Source organism: Talpa occidentalis, unplaced genomic scaffold (assembly GCF_014898055.3).
Source record: "Talpa occidentalis isolate TD23 unplaced genomic scaffold, MPIMG_talOcc4v2.1 talOcc4.6, whole genome shotgun sequence".
NCBI lineage: Eukaryota > Metazoa > Chordata > Mammalia > Eulipotyphla > Talpidae > Talpa > Talpa occidentalis.
Genome location: NW_023604972.1, coordinates 22,632,514 through 22,653,366, shown reverse-complemented (window position 1 = coordinate 22,653,366; position 20,853 = coordinate 22,632,514). Strand labels below are relative to the sequence as shown.

Genomic DNA, 20,853 nt, shown 5'->3' with positions numbered 1-20,853 from the left:
TTTTAAGTGTATTAGGGCAACCAGCTGCAGTGGCTCCCGTCCAGGACAAGGCACTCAGAGGATCAGACCTTCTTTACACCCTGAATCCAGTGTTTCTAAGGCAGAGGCTTTCCTCTTGATTCAAACCTGCATGATTCTCCATCTGAAACATCTATATGTGAATTATACCATCTAAGATATACATGGTGTTAAACACATTCTTTTGAATCTATTTAATTTTCAGACATTTTGCAACTGTGTAGAATAGGTCCATGTTTTTATATTTTGGTGAACTTTACAATAAGACTTGTTGACAAAATATAGATATTTTGATGAAATTTTTAATCAAACAAGAAAGGCATCCTTAATGAAATTCACCAGACACAATTCTGATTCGCATGGACGTACATAGCTGACATTAGACATCCCCAGCCCCCATCCCATTGCCACACCTGCCCATTTATAAATCTGTGTTTAGAAGTGTGTGGTTTGGGTTGTGATGGAGACCTAGCAAAACACCCTACATAGAGGAGACATGTGATAAATGGTTTTTCCTTTGATTGTGTTGAAAGGAGCTAGTTTTATGGCCTATGGGCTATGACAGGGCTTTGTGACACAGTCTTGTAGATAGTTTAGTGGGGAAAAGTAATATAAACATAATGAGACTGTTTCCCAACTGTATGATGGATCCTATTAACATTTAAGTTGATTTTTAAAAACTAGTCATGGGATTATTTTATAGTGCCTGGATTCGAAAAAAATTACTTGAGAAGAAAAGGAAAGAAAACATTTAATGAGTTGTAACCTTTTAATCTAATTTTGAAGAGCTATTTATCTTGCGTTAATATAAAAGTGAGCATGAGGGGGAAGGTAGACTGTGCTATATTTCTGAAAGATAGATACCATCTGTGATGTCAATACTAATGGAGTTTCAAAAAATTAACTCATTAGGATTTTGTAGTTGTATGTAAAGTGTATCCTGAAATCTCAATACATTGTTCTTTTAAAAACAAAAAACCAGCAACTAGGGAAGGGAACAAACATTGATGAATGTCTTTAGCACTGCTAGTCTTCTTTTAGGTATTCTACAATTATTCCTTTGTCATAAGGCTTTCTGTAAAGATCTCTATTCTTCAGCCATTTTATAGTTGAAGATGTGGAGGCTCCGAGAGAATAACATGCCTGGGGCCATAAAGTGCTAAGAGCCTGGATTCAAGCTTTGCCTTTTCTCACTTAGCCACAGGCACTTGCCTTGTGTATCTGTGTACCTAGATGGACATGTCGATGGTGAAGAATAGAATTAGGACTCTCTCCCAGACCTTTCTCTTTTCACTCGCTCTTCGACTGCGAGGTCTATTACTTGCAACCTATCGATGCAGAGAACAAAGTAGAAGGTGCAGAGGGATGGAGGAAAAAGTTGGCAGAACTCAGGACACCCTTGTGAGCCTAGTGATCTTTTAAGAGAATTTACAACACACATTAAGACAAAAAACAATAAGCACTAGGATTTGTGTTTAGGGGCTAGTCGTTAACTTGGGGGAGCAAATGGATTGATGACGAGTTGAAAGCGTGTTCAACAAGGAGGGATGACACCTTATTAATACCATGCCATGTTTTCTGTTCCATTTCAGTTACGATATCAGAAGTGCTTGGTAGCCAGGCCGCCTTCACAGAAAGTTCGACCACCACCTCCGCCAGCAGACTCAGTGACCAGAAGAGTCACAACCAATGTAAAACGAGGGGTCTTATCCCTCATTGACACTTTGAAACAGAAACGCCCTGTCACAGAAACGCCATAGCTTCCCATGTGAGAGGATTCTGTACTCTGTACCTGAAGATTGAAGAGCTACACTAAAGAAGATGAACTGCTCTCCGGCCTTCCATCCAGTTGCTGATGCTTTGTCTTCAGAGAATTTATCGTTAACCAAACAGTGTTAGACAAGCATGTTCTCTCATCTTGCCTCCATCACATGATATGAAAAGAAGCATGACTAAATTTTTTTTGCTGTCAGTAAGTTACATCATGAACAGTGGAAGGTCTCTTTCTTATTGTAAATAGCGTGACCATTACTTAACATCACACACACAGAGAAGAATGTGGCCGCACCCCTCCCAGTGAGCGAATGTCGAGTCCTCGGAGTGAATGACGCCTGACTTCGTTTCTCTGTCCTCTTGACTGGATCTGTCATGAGCAACTCTTACGTCCTACAGCACTTTGCCCTGTTTCCAGTATTGGAGTAGACACTGCATAGCAGATACCACTGAATTGCTGTAAAAATAGGATGGTGACTTTTTTGTTTCAGTTTTTCATAAAATTGAACCTTTCGGTTGACAAACTTGGCTGTTGGCATTGATACAGAAACCAACTGGCAGCTTTCCTTGATGAGCGCTTTGACACCTGGATACCATTTCATGTCTACAGCTGTTTGTGGGATGTTGGAAGAAAGTGAAAACTGAAAAACTAAATTTGAGAAATTAAAATCGAACAAAAAATAGCCTTTCTTTGCAGAGAAAGATTTAACAAAATCATAATGCATTTCGGGTGGGACATATTTCAAACTTCTGCCTTATATTGTACAATGCAGCTAGAGAATTATAGTTCACTATGGCCATTCTCTACAGAAACAATATTAAAATGAAATATTCCTCGCAAGCCTTTCATCTTTAGTTGGATAATTAGCCAATATGCAATTTGGAGTTGAGGGAACAGCATTTATATTTTAGATCTCCAGCACCACGTTATTTTGTCAGTCCGTCTCCTGGCTAAACCATTCTGCTGGGATTCTGTATCTAGCTCAGTCTTACCCTAATGCTTTTTGCCCAGAAAGCTGTCTGTCCATCACGCATTGTCCATGGCAACAAATTACATTAAATTAAACCTTTCTTGAATTTATGTAATGTTAGAATTTGTTGAGCTCTACTGGATATATTTTTCAATTTTTTCCCATTTATTTGCAAGGTTCGAAACTTTCATATCAGAACATTACCTAGGAACAATAGACTATTTAGCAAATTTCCCCCAAATGGCACTTTCCTGCCTCTCTCTATATAGTTAAGAAACTTAGCTATAAAGATAAACACATTTAAACTCTTGCTGACAATGCTGGTTTAAAAGGAAGTTGCTAAGGAAATCACTTTAAAGATTAGCCTTGTTTACTTTGTAATGTCAAAATGAGCATTTTACAACATCCATTATAAAAGTAATGCTTTATGTTTATCCACTGCTTTGTACTTGTCAAAATAATTTCCACTTTCAGATCACATTTGAGCCTTATAAAATATAGAGGGTATTAGACACATGTGAGAAATAAAAATAAGAAGTTCCAAGGGGCTCAGTGACCTGGCCCAAGAGCTAATAAAAGTAATGAGAGAACCGGGTTCCCAGCTCCCAGTTCTGTGTTCTGTTTCCACACCAGTCAGGAAGAGCCTTTCCAGAAATGACTCTTGGTGGATCCAATTATTGTCAGGAAATCCCAGAATTCCTTGAATGAGTGGGGGACGTGTTCAAGATTGCAGACGCGGTGGTGTTGCAGACCACTGTCCTCACTCAGTCCAGGGCGGTTTCCCTACAGTGAGCCTCACGTGTGCTCTGGGGGACAGGAGTCTCCACGCAGGATGGCCAGCTCAACCCACAAGATTTCCCAGAGATGTTCCCCGGGGTGGATTCCTAAGCAGTGGTGTGTAGCCACCAGAGAAGATGGGGTTAGTAGGTGGCCCCTGCCTCTCTTCCCTCTCAACATTGTAGAATTGTTTGCTAGTACCCTAGTGTTCTAGTAAAAAAAGATGTTACCTGAAAAATGAATTGTCCTTCTCACCAGCCTATCTCCTATTACATCTGAAGTGACCAGTGCCATTATAAAATTATTGCGTTAAGAAAATCCTTACTGTGCCCTGCGAAAGCTGTTTGAAATTCAGTCCCGATGATCTTGCATCTTGATCTCCACAATGAAACACTTAGTGTGGTAAACTTCAAAATTCTGAACAACCAGTCCATTTTTATAATGGAAAGCTCTACCTGAACCCCCTGTTCATTTTTTTAAGGTATGTTTGTTTTCAGGATCAAGAATACTGAGCTAGCTTTAAGTAGCAAACTGATTTATATATGCAATTATAGGATGCATTAAAGATGAATAATAATAGCCTTTACATATTGGAAACTTTACTGCAGATATTTTGTTTTGAAAATAGCTTTGCCTACTAAATGCAATTAATTTTGTAAAATTATGTTTCACAATATGTTCAGACACTTTCTGCCATGGCCAAAAAGTATGTATGAAAGAATGTGTGTATTTTCTGTGAAAGGATGCCGGTGTTTTACCTGATGTTGTAGTGACTTCGGTTATCTATGCATTCTTTATATCTGTGATTTGGTAAACAGGCAGCCATGTTCACTATGCCTTGTATGTCTTATCATTTTTTTAATTAACCTGTTAAATACAGCTTAAAATATTTTTATTTTATTTATTCTATTTTTACTGAAATATACTGCATTATTGTGTTAAGGTATTATCTTTCCTGGATAGCATCTGACAGTGTATCCAGGTCTAAGTAATCTCAGTGAACTATACATTGCCTAAAAGGTGGTTTTGTAATGATTTGTAGTTACATTTTTATTGGAGTATGTAGAAGAAAAGGCAAAATGCTTAAAGTTCCTTTTATTTTTTAAAAAGCAGCTAGATAGACACAGACTTGCCACCTCATATATGTGCTCCTTGGCCGAATCAAGGGGAATAGCCAACCTGCCTATGGCTAAAAACTTTACTTTGCAAACTTAAAAGCACTGCTTGGTGCTTCATTTTTATAACCTTCACAATATGTGTGAACTCATCTAAACGCAAAAATCAACACATGTCCACACGCTGTTTGTTTCCACCTGGATAGACGCTCACCCATAGCAAATTAGGACCATTGTTTTTTTGTTTGTGTCTGTCTGATTGCATGAAGGGATACTAGACCCATTTCTATTAAAATAAGTTCTTGGTGATAAACTGTTGGCACTGCTACTTTTTTTAAAATCCATTTTATGATTTTTAGGATGAACATTTATAAGACAATTCTGCTAGAAGCTCAAAATCTTTCCTCTTGTATGACACATTCATTTCATAAGCATCGCAACACAAATTCAAGATTTCATAAGCAACATGAAAAACATTTTACTCACAGCTATTAGCACAAATTAACTAGTTGGACCGTTGGCTCCCTGGTCTGCCAGGCTTCCTTAGCCTAATACAGAGCTAACGTGTGTTATATAGACAGTGACATGAAATTCAATTTATTTCAGCTTCAGGGAAAAAGGTCCTGCTCGCACTTTATCAACAAGAGCATGCGCCCTGCCACCTGCAGCAGCTCGTTTATCCTGAAAAGAACGTTGGGTTTTCCTTTCGGCCCTTTTGCTGTTGACCACTTTTACACATTTAAATGTAACATGTTGTGAGAATAAACTTAGCTGCATAAAATGTTTGGCTCATTTATCGGACATCTCAGTCATATATATCCAGGGATAGAATTACAAGTTTAGTATCTCCATGCCAGTTATTTTATTTTCAAATTAAACTGTGTAGAACTCATTTAAGTAAGCGAAGACTCATTATTTATGGCCTATGCCCACCTGGAAAGGATGGGAAAGTCACTAAATTTTGAGTATTTCCTCACACTGTCCCTATTTGATCAGGAAGGACACCTGGCATTGTGGGCGCAGAGGCCAACACGAGGCGTCACCAACACAAGTCTGGGTCAGCAGTCTGATATTAGGACAGTCTTTCATTGCTTCGAAAACCTGACCTCAAAGAATACAGAGTTGTTCAGGTACAATATCCAAAATGAAAGGTACTAGAAAAACAAATTTGTTGCATCTGAGTGGGTTGAGCTATTAGGCAAATGGAGGAAGATAAAAAGAATTTGAAGAATGTACCCGCTTTTTGTTCATCCTGCATTTCCCCTAGTAGTTTTATCTTTTACTCTATCAGAGGCAGTTCTCAAGGAGCAAAATTTCCACTTTGGTTCGAGTATTATATAGTGATAAGTAATTAAGATAAATATCTGAATTTGCTATTGGAGTATCTAAATACCGGTATTTTGCTCCTTTCTATCTTTGCAGCATTTTTCTCAAAAAGGCTCAGCAAAATGTCAGTGTAATTAACATTCCCCTTCATTAGAATTCTTGTATGTTGCTGTTATCCTAAGTATTTCCCCCTTTTACTCTACCAAAGTATTTAATAACAGATCATGTACTTCATAGAAGATTCTCAAAGAAGAATGCTGCGCGTTTAACGATTGAATGGTTTAATTCAGAATCTCTATATACCTTTAGAGAAAAAAGTAATTCAGTGACCAGATGCTTGTCATCAGGAACTGAAAATGTAAGTGGCTAAGGTTGTAAAATGACGGGAGTTTGTGCAGCTGGTGTGATCAGAAGAAGAATGTGAACTATTACACAACAGTTGGAATTTTCTTTTTATAACTTACTACCTAAGGTGAAAAACTCAGAACTGTTATCAACACTTTTGGACGATGGACTCCATTCAATCTGAGGCCGGGGGAAGAGAGTAGGGAAGGGATAAAAAGGATAGAATGAAACCACAGCTCTTTGCAGAACAGAGTTCAGTTCTGCTGCATGCCTGTGCCCAAGAGGCCTGCAATGCTCCAAGCCAGCTGAAGGGTGGGAGAAAGACGGTGAACCACGTGCTACAATATTTAGAGCAAAGACTTGAGTATTTTGATTTTTGAAATTAGTAAAATAAGCTAAACATTTGAAACATTTGTGCTTTTTAAGACTCAGATAAGAATACTTTTGAGATTCAGAACAGGCCTGGTTCAAGTGCAAAAAGTTTTGTTTCTTGACTGACACATTTTACAGATAAATGAAAATCTTCAGCTAAAGTAAACATTTATTACTAATAAAATGAAATCATTTCAAAATCTTCACTGCAAGTGAGAAAATAAAGAGTAGAATATTAGAGGTGGTAAAGTCCTAAATATTCACCTTAAAGATAATGTTCTACTAAAACCATGCCACCCGAATTGAACATTTAATAATGTACATAACACTGTTCAACACAACTGGATTCTGAAAACAGCACTTTAAACTTGAACTTTATGTGTCTATCAACATTTTTTTAACAATAGAATTTTTAGTTGCAACGTATTTAATGTCAAACAATTTCTGTCATCATGATGAAAAAAAAAAAAAATCAGTAGACCCAGAAGTGATAATCATACCAATTCTTGGTAGGCAATTGATAATACATTCAAGATGAATTGACTTGCAATATAATTAACAGTGCTACAGTATATTTTAATTGTGCATCAGAAATGATTTTCCAAAGTTGATTACTGTGTGCCATATGAAATGACTTGTGTATTTTACTGTTTCACCTGATCTTTGAGTTGAATCAGACATTTTATGGCTTCCTTCAATCATAGGTGTCACTCGTATTCAACAGTTTTGCTCTTCCACAGAATTATTACTATTAAGTAGGAAAATTGCCGACAGTCACTTTTCTACAACAGTACTTGGGGCTGTCGGAAGGAATGGCTGATTATGTTCAATGTGCTCAAATTCTGGAAGCCCTTCCACTGAGAAACAGGTGTCTCTCTGTCAACAGAGCTATCATCTGAACTCCCCACACCTGGGACTTTGGACCTTCCTATTCCGCCTACTCATACTCAACCTCAGTCACACTACAAAACTCATCATCCACTGTTTAAAGATTTTGATGGTGGGGGTGGGGAATCAACCTCAGTAGTGACTGAAAAATGCTAAACTGAAAAGGGCTAGATACTGCAGCGCAATCTCAGTGGGTGTGGGAGGGTCAGCATCTCTGCTGTAGCTGTGCCTTATCTAATAGATTGCCTTCACAGAGTGAGTTTGAAGTCTGTTAAAAGGCAAACAGTATTGACCTTCACAAAAAATTGTGGCAACTTCATCTTAAAACTGGAGTCCTAAGCCCAAATTGAAAGTTAACAGGAGTGAGTTGAGTCAAGTTCTAACAGCTGCTACTAAGTCTACACCTGGGCATTCTAGAACAGATCAGCACTGAGCTGTTGGAATCTCTGAATTCTGTTTTCCTTAATTGCCTACATTATTGTTTCTCACTGTAGTCTTAATTCCCTTGAAGGTAGTATCACATTTAGAAAACACTAAGTGACCGAAAGATTGGGTATCTTTTGTAGGGATGTCTAACCCTCAGAGAAGTAGCAGGCTTTGGGGAAAAAAATCAGCTGCTCTTGACTCTATAAAAAAAGCACAAGGCAATCAAAGCCATGGGCGAGGGTGCCTGAGTGTGGAGGAAGGTAAGTGTTCTTTAGCCTTTTCCTTCTTTTTGATTAATGGTGTGGAAAAGTAGCTGGGAACGTAACTGTTGGGTCCAGCCCAAGGACAGTAAAATTGATGAGTTGGTATCTGAGATCTGACCCCTGGGGCACTTGAAAATGGCAACATTACTGGAGGCAAAACAATCTCTATGGGTTTCAGGACAACCATTTTGTCTTCTGGTCGAGATCTTGTGAAGTGTGTTTGCCTTAAATATGACTTGGAGGGGGGTATGTTTTTCATGAGTGTGGGCACTAAAGGACTGGAGGTGGCCTTGTTAGATTTTCTGACCTGTGAGGAAGGACCCACTTGAGTTGTGTTTTTCTGTGGAAGAGAAATTTTTGCTGGTAATGTCTCTGATCCATTAGCATTTGCGTTACTTTCTCGACTCAGGAAGTCAGCAATTTTCAGTTGGAGGTTGTCATTATCGGTAGTGGAAGATTTTGGCAAGGTTATTTTTGATTTTTTCTTCTTCTTGTCCCGCTTTAAAGATTTACCCAGCTCAATCCCATCCAGCAGTCCCTTTGCTGCGGCGCGAGCCAAAACGTCCTTCACAGAAACGGCCTCAGATGGGTCCCGCTATGATTAAAGAGGTAGTTACTACACAAGGAGGTCACTGTACTGTGTGTGTTATACTTATCAGCATTTCAGAAAAAATTTAAAAATTATGCTTACTTGAAAAAGTGACTTCTAAGCCCTTTAGTCCCTATACATCCCATAAGCCACAACAAATTAACGTTTTGGGTGTACTTAAACGTCCCCACTTGTCACCCTAATAGAGGGAAAAAAGGATTACAGAGCTTATTTGTTGTATGTGACTTAAGGAGAACTAGATGCTGACACACTGCTTGGAGAGGTGGGGGTGCAGAGCAGGCAGGGAGAAACACTCAGAAGAGCATGAAAGATAAAAATAGGGACTTTCTGCCAGATGGCAATCATTCTTTTTCCTGCCCGTTAGGCCATTTATGAAGTAAGCACACCATTGCAAAACGCTCGCCAAGTTCCTAGGTTCTTTTTATGAGGCTTTGTTGTTTCTTAATTCCAAAGTTTGACATGGGTTGGGATTTTTTTTCCTTACCTCTCTTGTTAGAACAGAAATAAAGCAACTATTGGTAACTTCAGATGGTTCCATTCTGAAAAATTTATCAGTAGACAAACGTATTTCCTCTACGGAGCACAGTGGAAGAACAGGAGGACTTAGCCTGCAGTAGACATGAGCGAACAGTCAATTATTAGAATGGCTTATTTGCTAATTGAAAGAAGGTAAATTGCAACACATTTTCTTCAATTATGTTTAACCAATAACAATTCCAAATAAGGACAAAATGTACAATACTATTAGAATAGTACAATACTATTATAAATTAAAAATTCTGATATTTCAACTCATTTCTATTTCTCAACTTTGCCAAGAGTAACATCCTTTTGACAAATACCTTCCCTGTGTTGTTAATATGTTAATAAATAGGTAATATAGGTAATCAATATAGGTAACTATGTATAGTAATCTCAAAAGTACAATCCAAAATAACGTTTACTCCCCAAAGTTGTCAAAATACAAAAGGTATGACTTTCTTTTGGTTACTTTTTATACAATTACAATATATAAATATGGCCTATCATTTTAACTAGTAGAAACTATCTAGATGAGATTTTGGATATAGAATTATCCTGGAACGGGTTAGGATTTTGAGGATGTTGAGATGGGGTGAATATCAATTGTTTTTAGTGTTAATGGATAAGTTATGTAGTGTTTAAGAAAGTATATGACAAAAATCTCTAGTCACTAATATGTTTAAAATAAAATCTTCATTTTTCAAATTTAATATTTAATTCCTCATCCAACACTAAATGCTTCATGCATAATTTTATATTCTCATGCTTTTGCAATTAAATATATTTAATCAGATTTAAGTATCAGGAAATCTTATTAATAATCTCTTTAATATTATGAATTCAAAGTCATTTAATATTTATATCCCTTCATTATTTGCCTAGCATGTGCGAAGCACATAAATATTAATTAATCTTAGTTTACAATTTAGCTGGAGAAACAAATCAGTTTACAAAAAAATAAAGAAGATCCAGTAAGAATGCCCAGCTAAGTAGAGTCACAATTATGTAGGATACAGATACAAGGTACAGTCAAATCTGAGAGAGCAAATATGAAGACTTCACAGAGGATGTAGCGTCGCTGCTACATCTTGAAGACTAAGTAGGTTTCTCATCAGGTAAAGAAAGTGAGTTTAGGCAGTAAGAAGAACATGAACAAAAGCACAAATGCCTTGAAAATGTATGTTCAGGGTGGAGCACATATTTCCATGTGGCTGGCCCATAAGGTGATTGAGGCAAGGTAGAAGTCGCTCAGGATGCAGGTAGGAACACAGGTGCTCCAATGACATGCCAAAGGGCCAAGCCAGTGGAGGGTTCATGTTTATGCCAAACGAAGATGAACATGACCATTGTGCCCGAGGAAAAGGCAAGTGAGCTGGATGCTCCTCTCGCCAACCTTGTAACCAACAAACTGAATGTCTAAGGCTTATTCACATATGCTCTTCACCCAAATAGAAACCATCAAAAAGAAGTAATTCACTTATATGTTAGGGAAAGAATGCTCTCTGCAATAATTGGTTTTTACCCATTTGGAACATATTTAACTCCAGGATGTAAATACGAAGGCTGGGTTTTTTTGGTCAGTTTTAATTCAGATATATTCCTGGTACTTAGAAGAGTACCGGCTACATAGTAGATGATTATGACATATTTTAGATACAAATATGCTGTTGTTTTTAATGGTAATAATCAAAAATTAAGATTAGTCAAGTTACTTTACAGAAATTCCTCCTACTTAAAATGATTTCCAAACTTCTGCTTATGGTCCATTTTTTTGAATAATAAAATAAATTCATACCCAGAGTTGCACTCATATCCGATTTAGTGACAGCTGGGATTTTTGAAGTGGAAAATATCTAGATGAGGTTTTGGATATAGAATTATCCTGGAATGGGTGAAGATTTTGAGGATGTTGAGATGGGGTGAATATCAGTTTGGGGGCCAGAGTGGATTTGTTAATGGATTGAATGGTGTAACCCCTAAAGTTCGTATCCACTCAAAACCCCAGAATGACCTTATTTGGAAATGGGGATTCTGTAGGTATTCATTAAGAAGAAATATTGGAGGAGATTAGTGTCTAAACAATATTCACATCTCTATAAAAAAGAGAGGATACACAGAGTCACACAGGAGAAGGCCATGTTAGGATGGAGACAGAGAGTAGACTGATGCAGTTATGAGCCAAGGAATATCAAGAAGTGCTAGCAAACACCAGAATCTAGGAGAAAAGCATGGAACAAATTCTCTCTCAGAGGCCTCAGAAAGAACCAGTCTTGCTAATACCTTGATTTCGAACTTCTAGCCTCCAGAACCGTGAAAGAATGAAATTTTATAGTTGTAAAGCCTCCAAGTTTCAGATAATTTGAAAACTAGTACAGATGACAGAAGGAATTTTGCAGCTGTAATGACATCAGATACCCTTAGACTCTGGGTATTAGCTGGGTAGACATGAGCTGATCACACTAGCCCTTTAAATCCAAGTCTGTGAGTCAGAAATGGAAGAAATCAGAGACTCTCACCACAAGCATATGATGCATTATTGCTGACTTGAAGATGGAACAGCTATGTGGCAATGAATGAAGGTGGCCCCTAGAAGCTGAGAGCTGAGGGCAGTCATGGTCAGTAAGAAATGAGGACCTCAGTTCTACAACCACAAGAATGGGCTTGGACATGAACTTCCCCCCACCCCAGAGCCTGCAGCAAAGAATTCATCATGCTGATCACCTGAACAGAGAAACCTGCCACACCACACCAGACATCTGATCTACAGGACAGATGGGTAATTGCTGGGTGTTGTCTTTAGCTGCTACATTTGTGGTAATTTCTTAAAATAGAAATAGGAAACTATTTCTATTGTGTAGAAACTATTTCTACACAATGGCTCACATTAAATGAGGAGACAAGTTGGACTGCCATGGCAGACAAGGGAAGAAAGGACTAGAAGCTGCAGAGGCATGAGCTTGTTATAATGGATGTGCTGTTAAGGCTGGAAAATCCTTTGAGAATTATGTGGAAAGGAGGTCTGGAAGATGTATCCTTCGTCAGAGCAGTGAGGAATATGCCACGGGAGGGTCCTAGCAATGCAGATCAGTGGTGGTTTTGTCCTTAAGCGGTCAGTGCTGACAGAAGAGGACACAACAGAACTGGGCTCACTGACAGCAATGAGGATAGCAGGATCCAGAATCAAGAGAGACTTATTTCTTTTTTTAGTAAAGATTTATTTATTTATGCATACAAGAGCTGGAGTACAGGCCAGAGGTGTGGGGGGTGAGAGGTTTCACCAGAGACAGAGTGGGGAACAAACAGGCAGACTGACTGAAATACACTGCTGAGGGAAGCAGTGGGTGAGTCAGTAGAGGTCTGCTACACCATGTGGGTTTTTCCCTGGCTGGCCAGGAGATTGAACTTGTGCTACAGTGGCTGCAGACAGCTTCATGGGTTGCATCTTAACCCTTTGCGCCACCAGGGAGGCCCAAGAGATTTGTTTCTGGTGTATGTGATTACTGATTATCACAAGAGGCACCAACACTGGGCCAGCAATCCTGGGCTCCTCGTGCACTGTTCACCTGCCCTACCCTCCCCCTTCACTGGATAACAGAAAGCCAAAATATAGAACACAGTCTGTCAAAACTAGCCCTCAAAGATCATTCACTATTAGAAAACACAACATTAATTCATCATCATGTTAAAATATCAGATGAGGGAAAAAAAACCATTTGATTATATCATTAAATGCTACAAAGGCTTTTGCTAAAACAAGGCATCCGTTAGTGATCTTGAAAGCCTCTTATGGTGGTTCTGGCATAAGTATGGGCTTATAGATCAATGGAATAGAATTAAGAAAACACAAATAGCCCATACATCTACAGTCAATTGATTTTTCAACAAGGACAAGACCATTCAATGTAGAAAGAATAGCTTTCTCAACAAACAGTGCCTGATAGCTGGAAATCCACATATAAAAGAAGGAAGTTGGAAGCCTACTTATGTCACATACAAAAATCAAAGTGGATCAGAGATTTAAATATAAGAACCAGGCCTCCCTGGAGGCGCAGTGGTTGAGCGCTGGGTTGCGAAGCTGCTCGTGGCCTCTGCAGCTCCAGTTCAATCCCCAGCTGCTCCCCGGCCACCAGAGGAGGGTCCCACATGGCGCGCAGACCTCTCCTGCCACCCCTCAGCAGTGTACTTTGGTCCTTCTGCCTGCTCTGCTCTCCTCTGGCTCTGGTGAATTCTCTCACCCTCCTGCGCTTCTGACTGTACCCAGTGCTTGTATAAATAAATAAATAAATAAATCTTATTTTTAAAAAAAAGTGAACAAAGCCACTTTATTATAAATAAATAAATAAATAAATAAATAAATACAAGAACCAGGACTATAAAATGCTTGTAAGAGCATAGACATAATTCTTCAAGGCCTTGAATTAGGCAACAACTTAGAGATGATACCTCAAGCGCAGGTAACAACATAGTAAACTGATAACCTGTTCTTCAAAAGTACAAATGTGTGAATCAAAAGACACTATCAAAACAATAATATGATGGGGGATAATATTTGTGATGAGGGTCTGATATACAGAATATACAAGAGACTCTCACCCTAAAAACTAAAAGACAAATGGCACACCTTAAAAATGGGCACAGAATCTGAGCAGACATTTGGTCAAGGAAGATATACAAATGGCTAGTAAATATAGGGACAGCAGCTCAACCCTTGTAGTGATCAGGGAATCACAAACAAAAATCACAATGAGATATCACTTTGCACCCACTAGGCTGGCTAGAGTCAAAAGTCAGGTAAGACCAAGTGTTGGTGACGATGTGGAGAAATCAGAACACTGCTACAGTGCAGGTGGGAAGGTAAAATGATGCAGCCACACTGACAAACAGTATGGCAGTTCCTCAAACCATTGAACATAGAGTTGACATATGATTCAGCAATTTTTCTTGGCATATACCCAAGAGGAACGAAAACCTAGTTCACACAAAATCTTGTACACATATATTTCCAGCAACATTATTTATAATATCCCAACGGCAGAAACAACTGAAGTGGCATCAGCCAATGAATAGACAAATTGTGTCATATTCCTACAACAGAAATGGAGACTATTTGGCCTAAAAAAGAAGTTTGGATAATTTTCTACAACATGCATGAAACTTGAATTATGCCAACTGAAAGAAGCAGACACAAAACATCACAGATTGTATTTCATTTAGATGAAATGAATAGGCAAGTCCATAGAGACAGAAAGCAGACCAGAGTTTGAAGGGACTTAATAGGGCAAAGGGAATGACTGCTGAATGTGTAGGAGGTTTCATTTTGGGGTGATGACACTATTCTCGAATTAGATAGTGGTGATGGTTGAACAACTTTCTGAATACGGAAATTATACAGTGAATTATACACCAAAATGATGAATGTCACAGTATGTGAATTATATGTCAATAATGTAACAGTAGGGCCTCCCCGGTGGCGCAGCGGTTGAGCGCTGGGTTGCGAAGCTGCCCGCAGCCTCTGCAGCGCCGGTTCGATCCCCGGCTGCTCCCCGGCCACCGGAGGAGGGTCCCACATGGCGCGCAGACCTCTCCTGCCGCCGGCTGCTCCCCTCAGCAGTGTACTTCGGTCCTTCTGCCTGCTCTGCTCCCCGCTCTGGCTCTGGTGAATTCTCTCACCCTCCCGTGCTTCTGACTGTACCCAGTGCTTGTATAAACAAACAAACAAACAAACAAATAAATAATACATGCCTCTTTAAAAAAAAAATAATAATGTAACAGTAAATAAGAAGTTACATATATTTAATGTATAAATAATTTGTAACAGACTACATGCATACATCCATATGGCTGGTGGTCAAGTGGTTTACTCGGCCTGTCTGTCCTGGTGGTAAAAATATTGTTTCTGTGGTTGGTGCCCCTAGCCCCTCCAGTTCTCCCTGTGCCCCTCCAGACCTTCACACAATAAGAAGGAGCAGAGGATTACATCTGGCTGTTCAAGGGACTTCCAGGACCCCGTTCCAGCTGCTGATGGGACGCCGAGACTTGCAGGTAGGAAGTTATTAACCTCATGGTGCATCTTTGGATTGTTTTATTTGATATACAAGTGTGGGAAGGAGTTCTGGTAATTAAAAAAATAATATTTGAGAAGAAAACCATTTAAAATGATAGTTAAAGCACTGTCATATTAGTGTAGAAATAGCCAAATATCAGTGGAACAGAGTTAGACACTCACGGAAGTATATACAGGATTATATATAAGAAGGTGTCTTTTACATCACTGGGGTTGGTGAGAAAGGATTCTGGAGGAAATAAAGCTTGACTTGTACTTTATGCCTTTACCAAAATAAACAGCTAGTAAGTCGATTAAGTGTAAAAAGATGATATTATAAAAATACTAAAGGAAAGCTGGCAAAAACATTTACAAGGTAAGAATCAATACAACACAAAATGTAGAGGCCTTGAGGAAAAGCATGTATATTTTGGGGGATAATTTGACAATACCCAAGTAAAACTTAAAATGTACACAACTGTTGGTGCTGAATAATCTGGAAGACTAGAAATCAACTGTTGAGAATGGAAAAGGATGGGAAAACTTATTCTTTTTAAAGTTGTATTTCTGTAATATCAGGTTTTAGAATGGGGGCAAGAAAAATACGTTGCACAGGTAAGTCGCATCATGTTTAAAATCCAAAATGAGCTGCATGTTTCCAGCATATGAAAAAGAAATTTAAACAACACATAGCTAATTAGCTGACTTACAAGTGTTTAACCCTAAATTCTACCACTTTGGGAATTAAGAAATAATTCTCAGAGGCCATAGGGAGTACTTCCCTTAACAAGCCATCCCCAAAAAGTAGTTATACACCTCTTGAATGTACATTCTCCAATTTTAGCCCAAATCCCAGATTATTCTGTCTTTATAATGTCTTTAAATATTATATTTTATACCACCTTATGGAGTAATAATTAATCATGGCTTACCTGAAATAAAATATGGATGTTCCTCCATTTTTACCATGCTTTATCCTTACAGAAAGGTTTTTTTTTTTAAAGATTTATTTTATTTATTTATGCATATAAGAGCCGGGGTGTAGGCCAGAGGTGTGGGTGGAGGGGGGGGCGTTGAAGTGGAGGAGGAAAAGGTGAGAGGATTTACCAGAAACAAAGTGGGGAGAAGAGGCGGATTGACTGAAATACACTGCTGAGGGGAGCAGAGGGTGAGACAGGAGAGGTCTACTGTGCCCTGTGGGTAGCTCCCTGTCAGGCCAGGGATTGAACTTGTGCTGCAGAAGCTGCGGATAGCTTCAAAGTGCAGTGCTTAACCCCTTGCGCCACCAGGGAGGCCCTTCTCTCTACTTTCTAAGGTTATTTTACATACTTATTTTTCTTCTACTGAGGTACAGGTGTACCTAAATCCTGGGATATAAAAATTTTGGGCCCAATTTTTCCAGAAACCAATCAAGTCTAAGCCAAAATACCTTTCACTTTACCAACTATAATAACAACACCAATAATAATCTTTTAGTGTGTAGTATGCCAAGCCATTTCAAAGGCTCCACATGATATAAATACTTTAAAGTTGTAACAAGTTAGGCTACTTGGTCATATTAAAATACAACAAAAAGGAAGTGAAACATCTTTATACAAATTACAAAATCATAATTTTTCAATTGCAAAGATAATACATTGAGTTGTTTAGACGACTCTTTCCTTTCTTACCTATAAGGTTGCACTTTAAGCCCAAGATCTTGAAATTCCAGTGCTTTCTTAACAACAGCTTCATTTTCTTCCGGAAATACTGAACATGTGCAGTAAACAACTGCTTGAACTTTAGTAACTATATTTAAAGAAGATGTAATTACTATAATGACTCCCATTAAAAGCCCTAAACAAATCTGTTTCCACACATCTAATTGATGACTAAGACCACAACATGGTTTTGATGGGAATTTCCATAGATGCTTGTATGACTTCCCTTTAAAGTGTGTATTATTAGTAATGTAGACTGTGGCCACTAAGTAAAGTAAACATGATTCTATAGAAACTGAAAATTCAACCTAGTTACAAACACAAAGACTGCAGATTACCATGAGCTTAATAACTTTTAGCCATGCTTCTATAAGCCTTCTCACATACCTAGTTAAGAGGACTCTAGAAAGAGACAGAGATTCCAGAAACAAACTCCACACTCACGTGGACACTTAATCTACAACAAAGGAGTCAAAGTATGCAACAGAGAAAGGAAAGTCCCTTCAACAAGTGGTGCTGGGAAATCTGGACAGTTACGTGCAGGAAAATGAAACCAGACCACTCTCTTCACCATACACAAAAATCAGTTCAAAAGGGATTAAAGACTTGGATCAAAGACCAGAATCCATTTAATACATAGAAGAAAACAGGTAAAACACTCCACAACATTTTCAGTGGTGTCTTTGGGACTCAACTCCAGTGACAAGGAAAATAAAAGCAAAAATTAAAAATGGGACTAAATCCAACTAAAAAGTATCTGTACAGCAAAAGAAACTATTGATAAAACAAAAAGATACCTTACTGAATGGGAGAAATTTTCTGGACACTATATATCCCATAAGGGGCTAATACACATGATTTACAAAAAGAACTTACACAACTTAATAAAAAGAGAACAAAGAATCCAATAAAAAAAAAACAGAAAAACTAAATAGATACTTCTCCAAAGAGACATACAATGGCCAACGGGCACATGAGTAAAATGTTCAACATCACTTTTATCAGGGAAATACAAATCAAAACCATGAGATACCACCTCAGGTTTTTGGTTTTTTTTTTTTTAAAGATTTATTTATTTATGCATACAAGAGCTGTGGCACAGGCCAGAAATGCGGGGGGTGAGAGGATTCACCAGAGACAGAGTGGGGAACAGAACAGGCAGACTGACTGAAATACACTGCTGAGGGGAGCAGTGGGTGTGACAGGAGAGGTCTGCTGTGCCATGTGGGTTGCTCCCTGGCTGGCCAGGAATCAAACTTGTGCTGCAGAGGCTACAGATTGCTTAACCCCTTGCATCACCAGGAAGGCCCACCACCTCACGTTTTTGGTTTTTTGTGTGTGTGTGACCCATTAAAAAAAAAAAAAAAAAACAGAAACAAATTTGTTTGGCAAGCATGTGGAGAAAAAGGAACCCCTATATATGTTGGTAGTTCACCACTCTGGAAAACAGTATGAAATGAAGTTTTCTCAAAATATTTAAATAGATTACCATGTCATCCAGTCATTTCACTCCTTGGCATTTATCCCCAAAAATGCAAAAACTCAAAGGGAAATATGGATTCCTATGTTCACTGCAGCACTACTTACAATAACCAAGTTATGGAAACAATTTATGATCCCAGAGACAGATGACTGGGTTAACAAGATGTGGTACATATACATGATGGGATGCTATTCAACTATTACAAAATAAAAAACATGAAGTCTTGTCACTGTGACAACATGAAACTGGCAGGGATGATGCTGAGTGAAATTAGCCTGAGAGAGAAAGACAAATACTGGATCATTTTGCTCATGTGGAATATAAAAAAAACAAAACAAAGGAATGGAAACATTCCAGAAGGTGTGAACCTAGTCCTCTGAGGTAACCAAAGTTACCACAAATTAATTGATTAGTTAATTAAAAAATAAAAGAGAGCAACAGACTTAGATGTGGATCCCAATTCTGTTACTGACTACTAATGAACCTGGGAAAGAGACTTAGACTCTCAGTTTCTTTATTAGAACTCACTTATTCACACTTATCAAGCAGCAGCTATGTGCTAGGCACTGTTTCAGACCTTTGAGGTATACCACAAAAATCCCTACCCCTAGGGAACTTCCTTTCTATGTTTTATTGAGATGCTAAGACATAGCTGAATAGAATTATACAGTATGGTAAGGAAATGATATAGCTATAGAGAAAATATCAGAAAGAGAATAGTTCGTTTAGAAGATGAGACTATAATTTTAAAGTAGTTAAAGCATAAAAAAACTTTTTATTATTTATCAATTTCCTAATCTTACAGCCCAATGGATTTCATAGTTGTATATACACTATCATATTCAAAATCCTGTTTATTAGTAGCATCAACTGGAGGGGAAGACCTCTTCAGTTTACTGAAGAGCATGCATGCTATTTTACTTCATGCCTGCTATTTCTTTATTATTGACCATTCTATACCCACACACTTATCTTTGAGCATTTGCAAGTCAAGATTTATTCACAGGCGTATCCCTAACATCCATGGTTTGATGCCTGACCCAGAATAGACACTTGATAAAGATGTGCTGAACTAATAAAATTTTATATAATTTTCTCAGAGACTTCTAGATTTCCACATTATGTACGGAGGGCAGAGTTACTCAAGATCTACATGGTACTCCATTCTAATGAAGTGACTGAAGCAATAATAGAAATACATAAGGACATTTTGTTACTCAGACATCAAGTCAAGAAATCTGTTTTTTGACTATAATTGTGTTTCTATTCATTACTTAGCACCACAAGAAATAGTTTGATTAAAAGTAGAATTCTAGAATTATTATGGACAAATAAACATAAAAATTACATCAAGAACCCAAAGAAAAGAGAGAAGATAAAACTGTATAATAATAGAAATTCATAATTTTTTCACTTTAACATTAAGACTCTGTCAATACTTTCTAGCCTACGTTCAAAATTAGAGTAAAGCATATTTTTAAAAAAATTAAATTGATAAAAATAAATATCTTGACATTTGAAAGTACTTAGACTTCTAGAAAATTTACTTCTGGTTCATACCTCAACATCTGATTATAGTAGATAAAAGGAACATTAATATTTCTAAGAGTTATAGCATATTTAACGACTGCACTGATAACAAACTTACATTTCATTGCATGTTTTAGCTGTTCATATTGCTGTTCAGCAAAAACGTGAAGTTTATCTTCTGATATGCCTCCTTGAGAGAGATCTTTAAGTAAATCTAGATCTAAAAGCAAAGAAATGCTTTTAATATATCATTATTAAATGATTTTCACATATTTATAGTATATCAATTTTTAAACATTTTCCCTATTAATGAAAGTTTTCATGGAAAATATTAGAACTAAATAGTGTTTTAAAAACTTTAAAACGAAATATCTGTAATTTTATTTAGCTTTAATATTATTTTCCTTTTTATCCAAATACTTATGCATAGTCTTCCAACTAGCCAGATAAGTCATTTAGGTGCAGAAGAGAAATTACAGTCAGTGTGGGCTCTAGTGGAAGAAAAGGGAGGATTTGCATTTTAAGGTCAAAACTGGTAGGCTGTTGTCAGATCTCAGTAGCAAAGCACACACAAGGATACAACTGAAAACATTAACTTACAAGCTTAGAATTTGGAAGAAAAAAATTCAAGGAAGCAAATACATGTATAAATTTAAAGATATTTCTTGATAATATGAGCTGAGATAATAGT

The 20,853-nt window shown here is 37.8% G+C and overlaps 2 protein-coding genes across 17 annotated transcripts in view; one reads left to right on the top strand and one right to left on the bottom strand.

The window, feature by feature from the left end:
* APBB2 (amyloid beta precursor protein binding family B member 2) overlaps positions 1-2,527 on the top strand; it is a 359,532-nt gene extending 357,005 nt beyond the window's left edge. For all 12 annotated transcript variants that reach the window (XM_054688336.1, XM_054688339.1, XM_054688343.1 and 9 more), the window contains one exon: positions 1,611-2,527. In XM_054688336.1, the coding sequence (XP_054544311.1) occupies positions 1,611-1,778 (168 nt within the window). In that variant the 3' untranslated portion in view covers positions 1,779-2,527. The remainder of the gene's footprint in view (positions 1-1,610) is intronic.
* NSUN7 (NOP2/Sun RNA methyltransferase family member 7) overlaps positions 1-20,853 on the bottom strand; it is a 51,901-nt gene that overhangs the window by 13,154 nt on the left and 17,894 nt on the right. For 3 of the 5 annotated variants that reach the window (XM_054688332.1, XM_054688333.1, XM_054688334.1), the window contains exons 9-12: positions 20,281-20,382; positions 17,120-17,237; positions 15,384-15,518; positions 9,369-9,492 (exon numbers count right to left, since the gene is read on the bottom strand). In XM_054688332.1, the coding sequence (XP_054544307.1) occupies positions 9,369-9,492; positions 15,384-15,518; positions 17,120-17,237; positions 20,281-20,382 (479 nt within the window). Of the gene's footprint in view, positions 1-5,409; positions 8,870-9,368; positions 9,493-15,383; positions 15,519-17,119; positions 17,238-20,280; positions 20,383-20,853 lie in introns of those variants that run through there. The other 2 variants (XM_054688331.1, XM_037530240.2) reach the window with 2 other exon arrangements.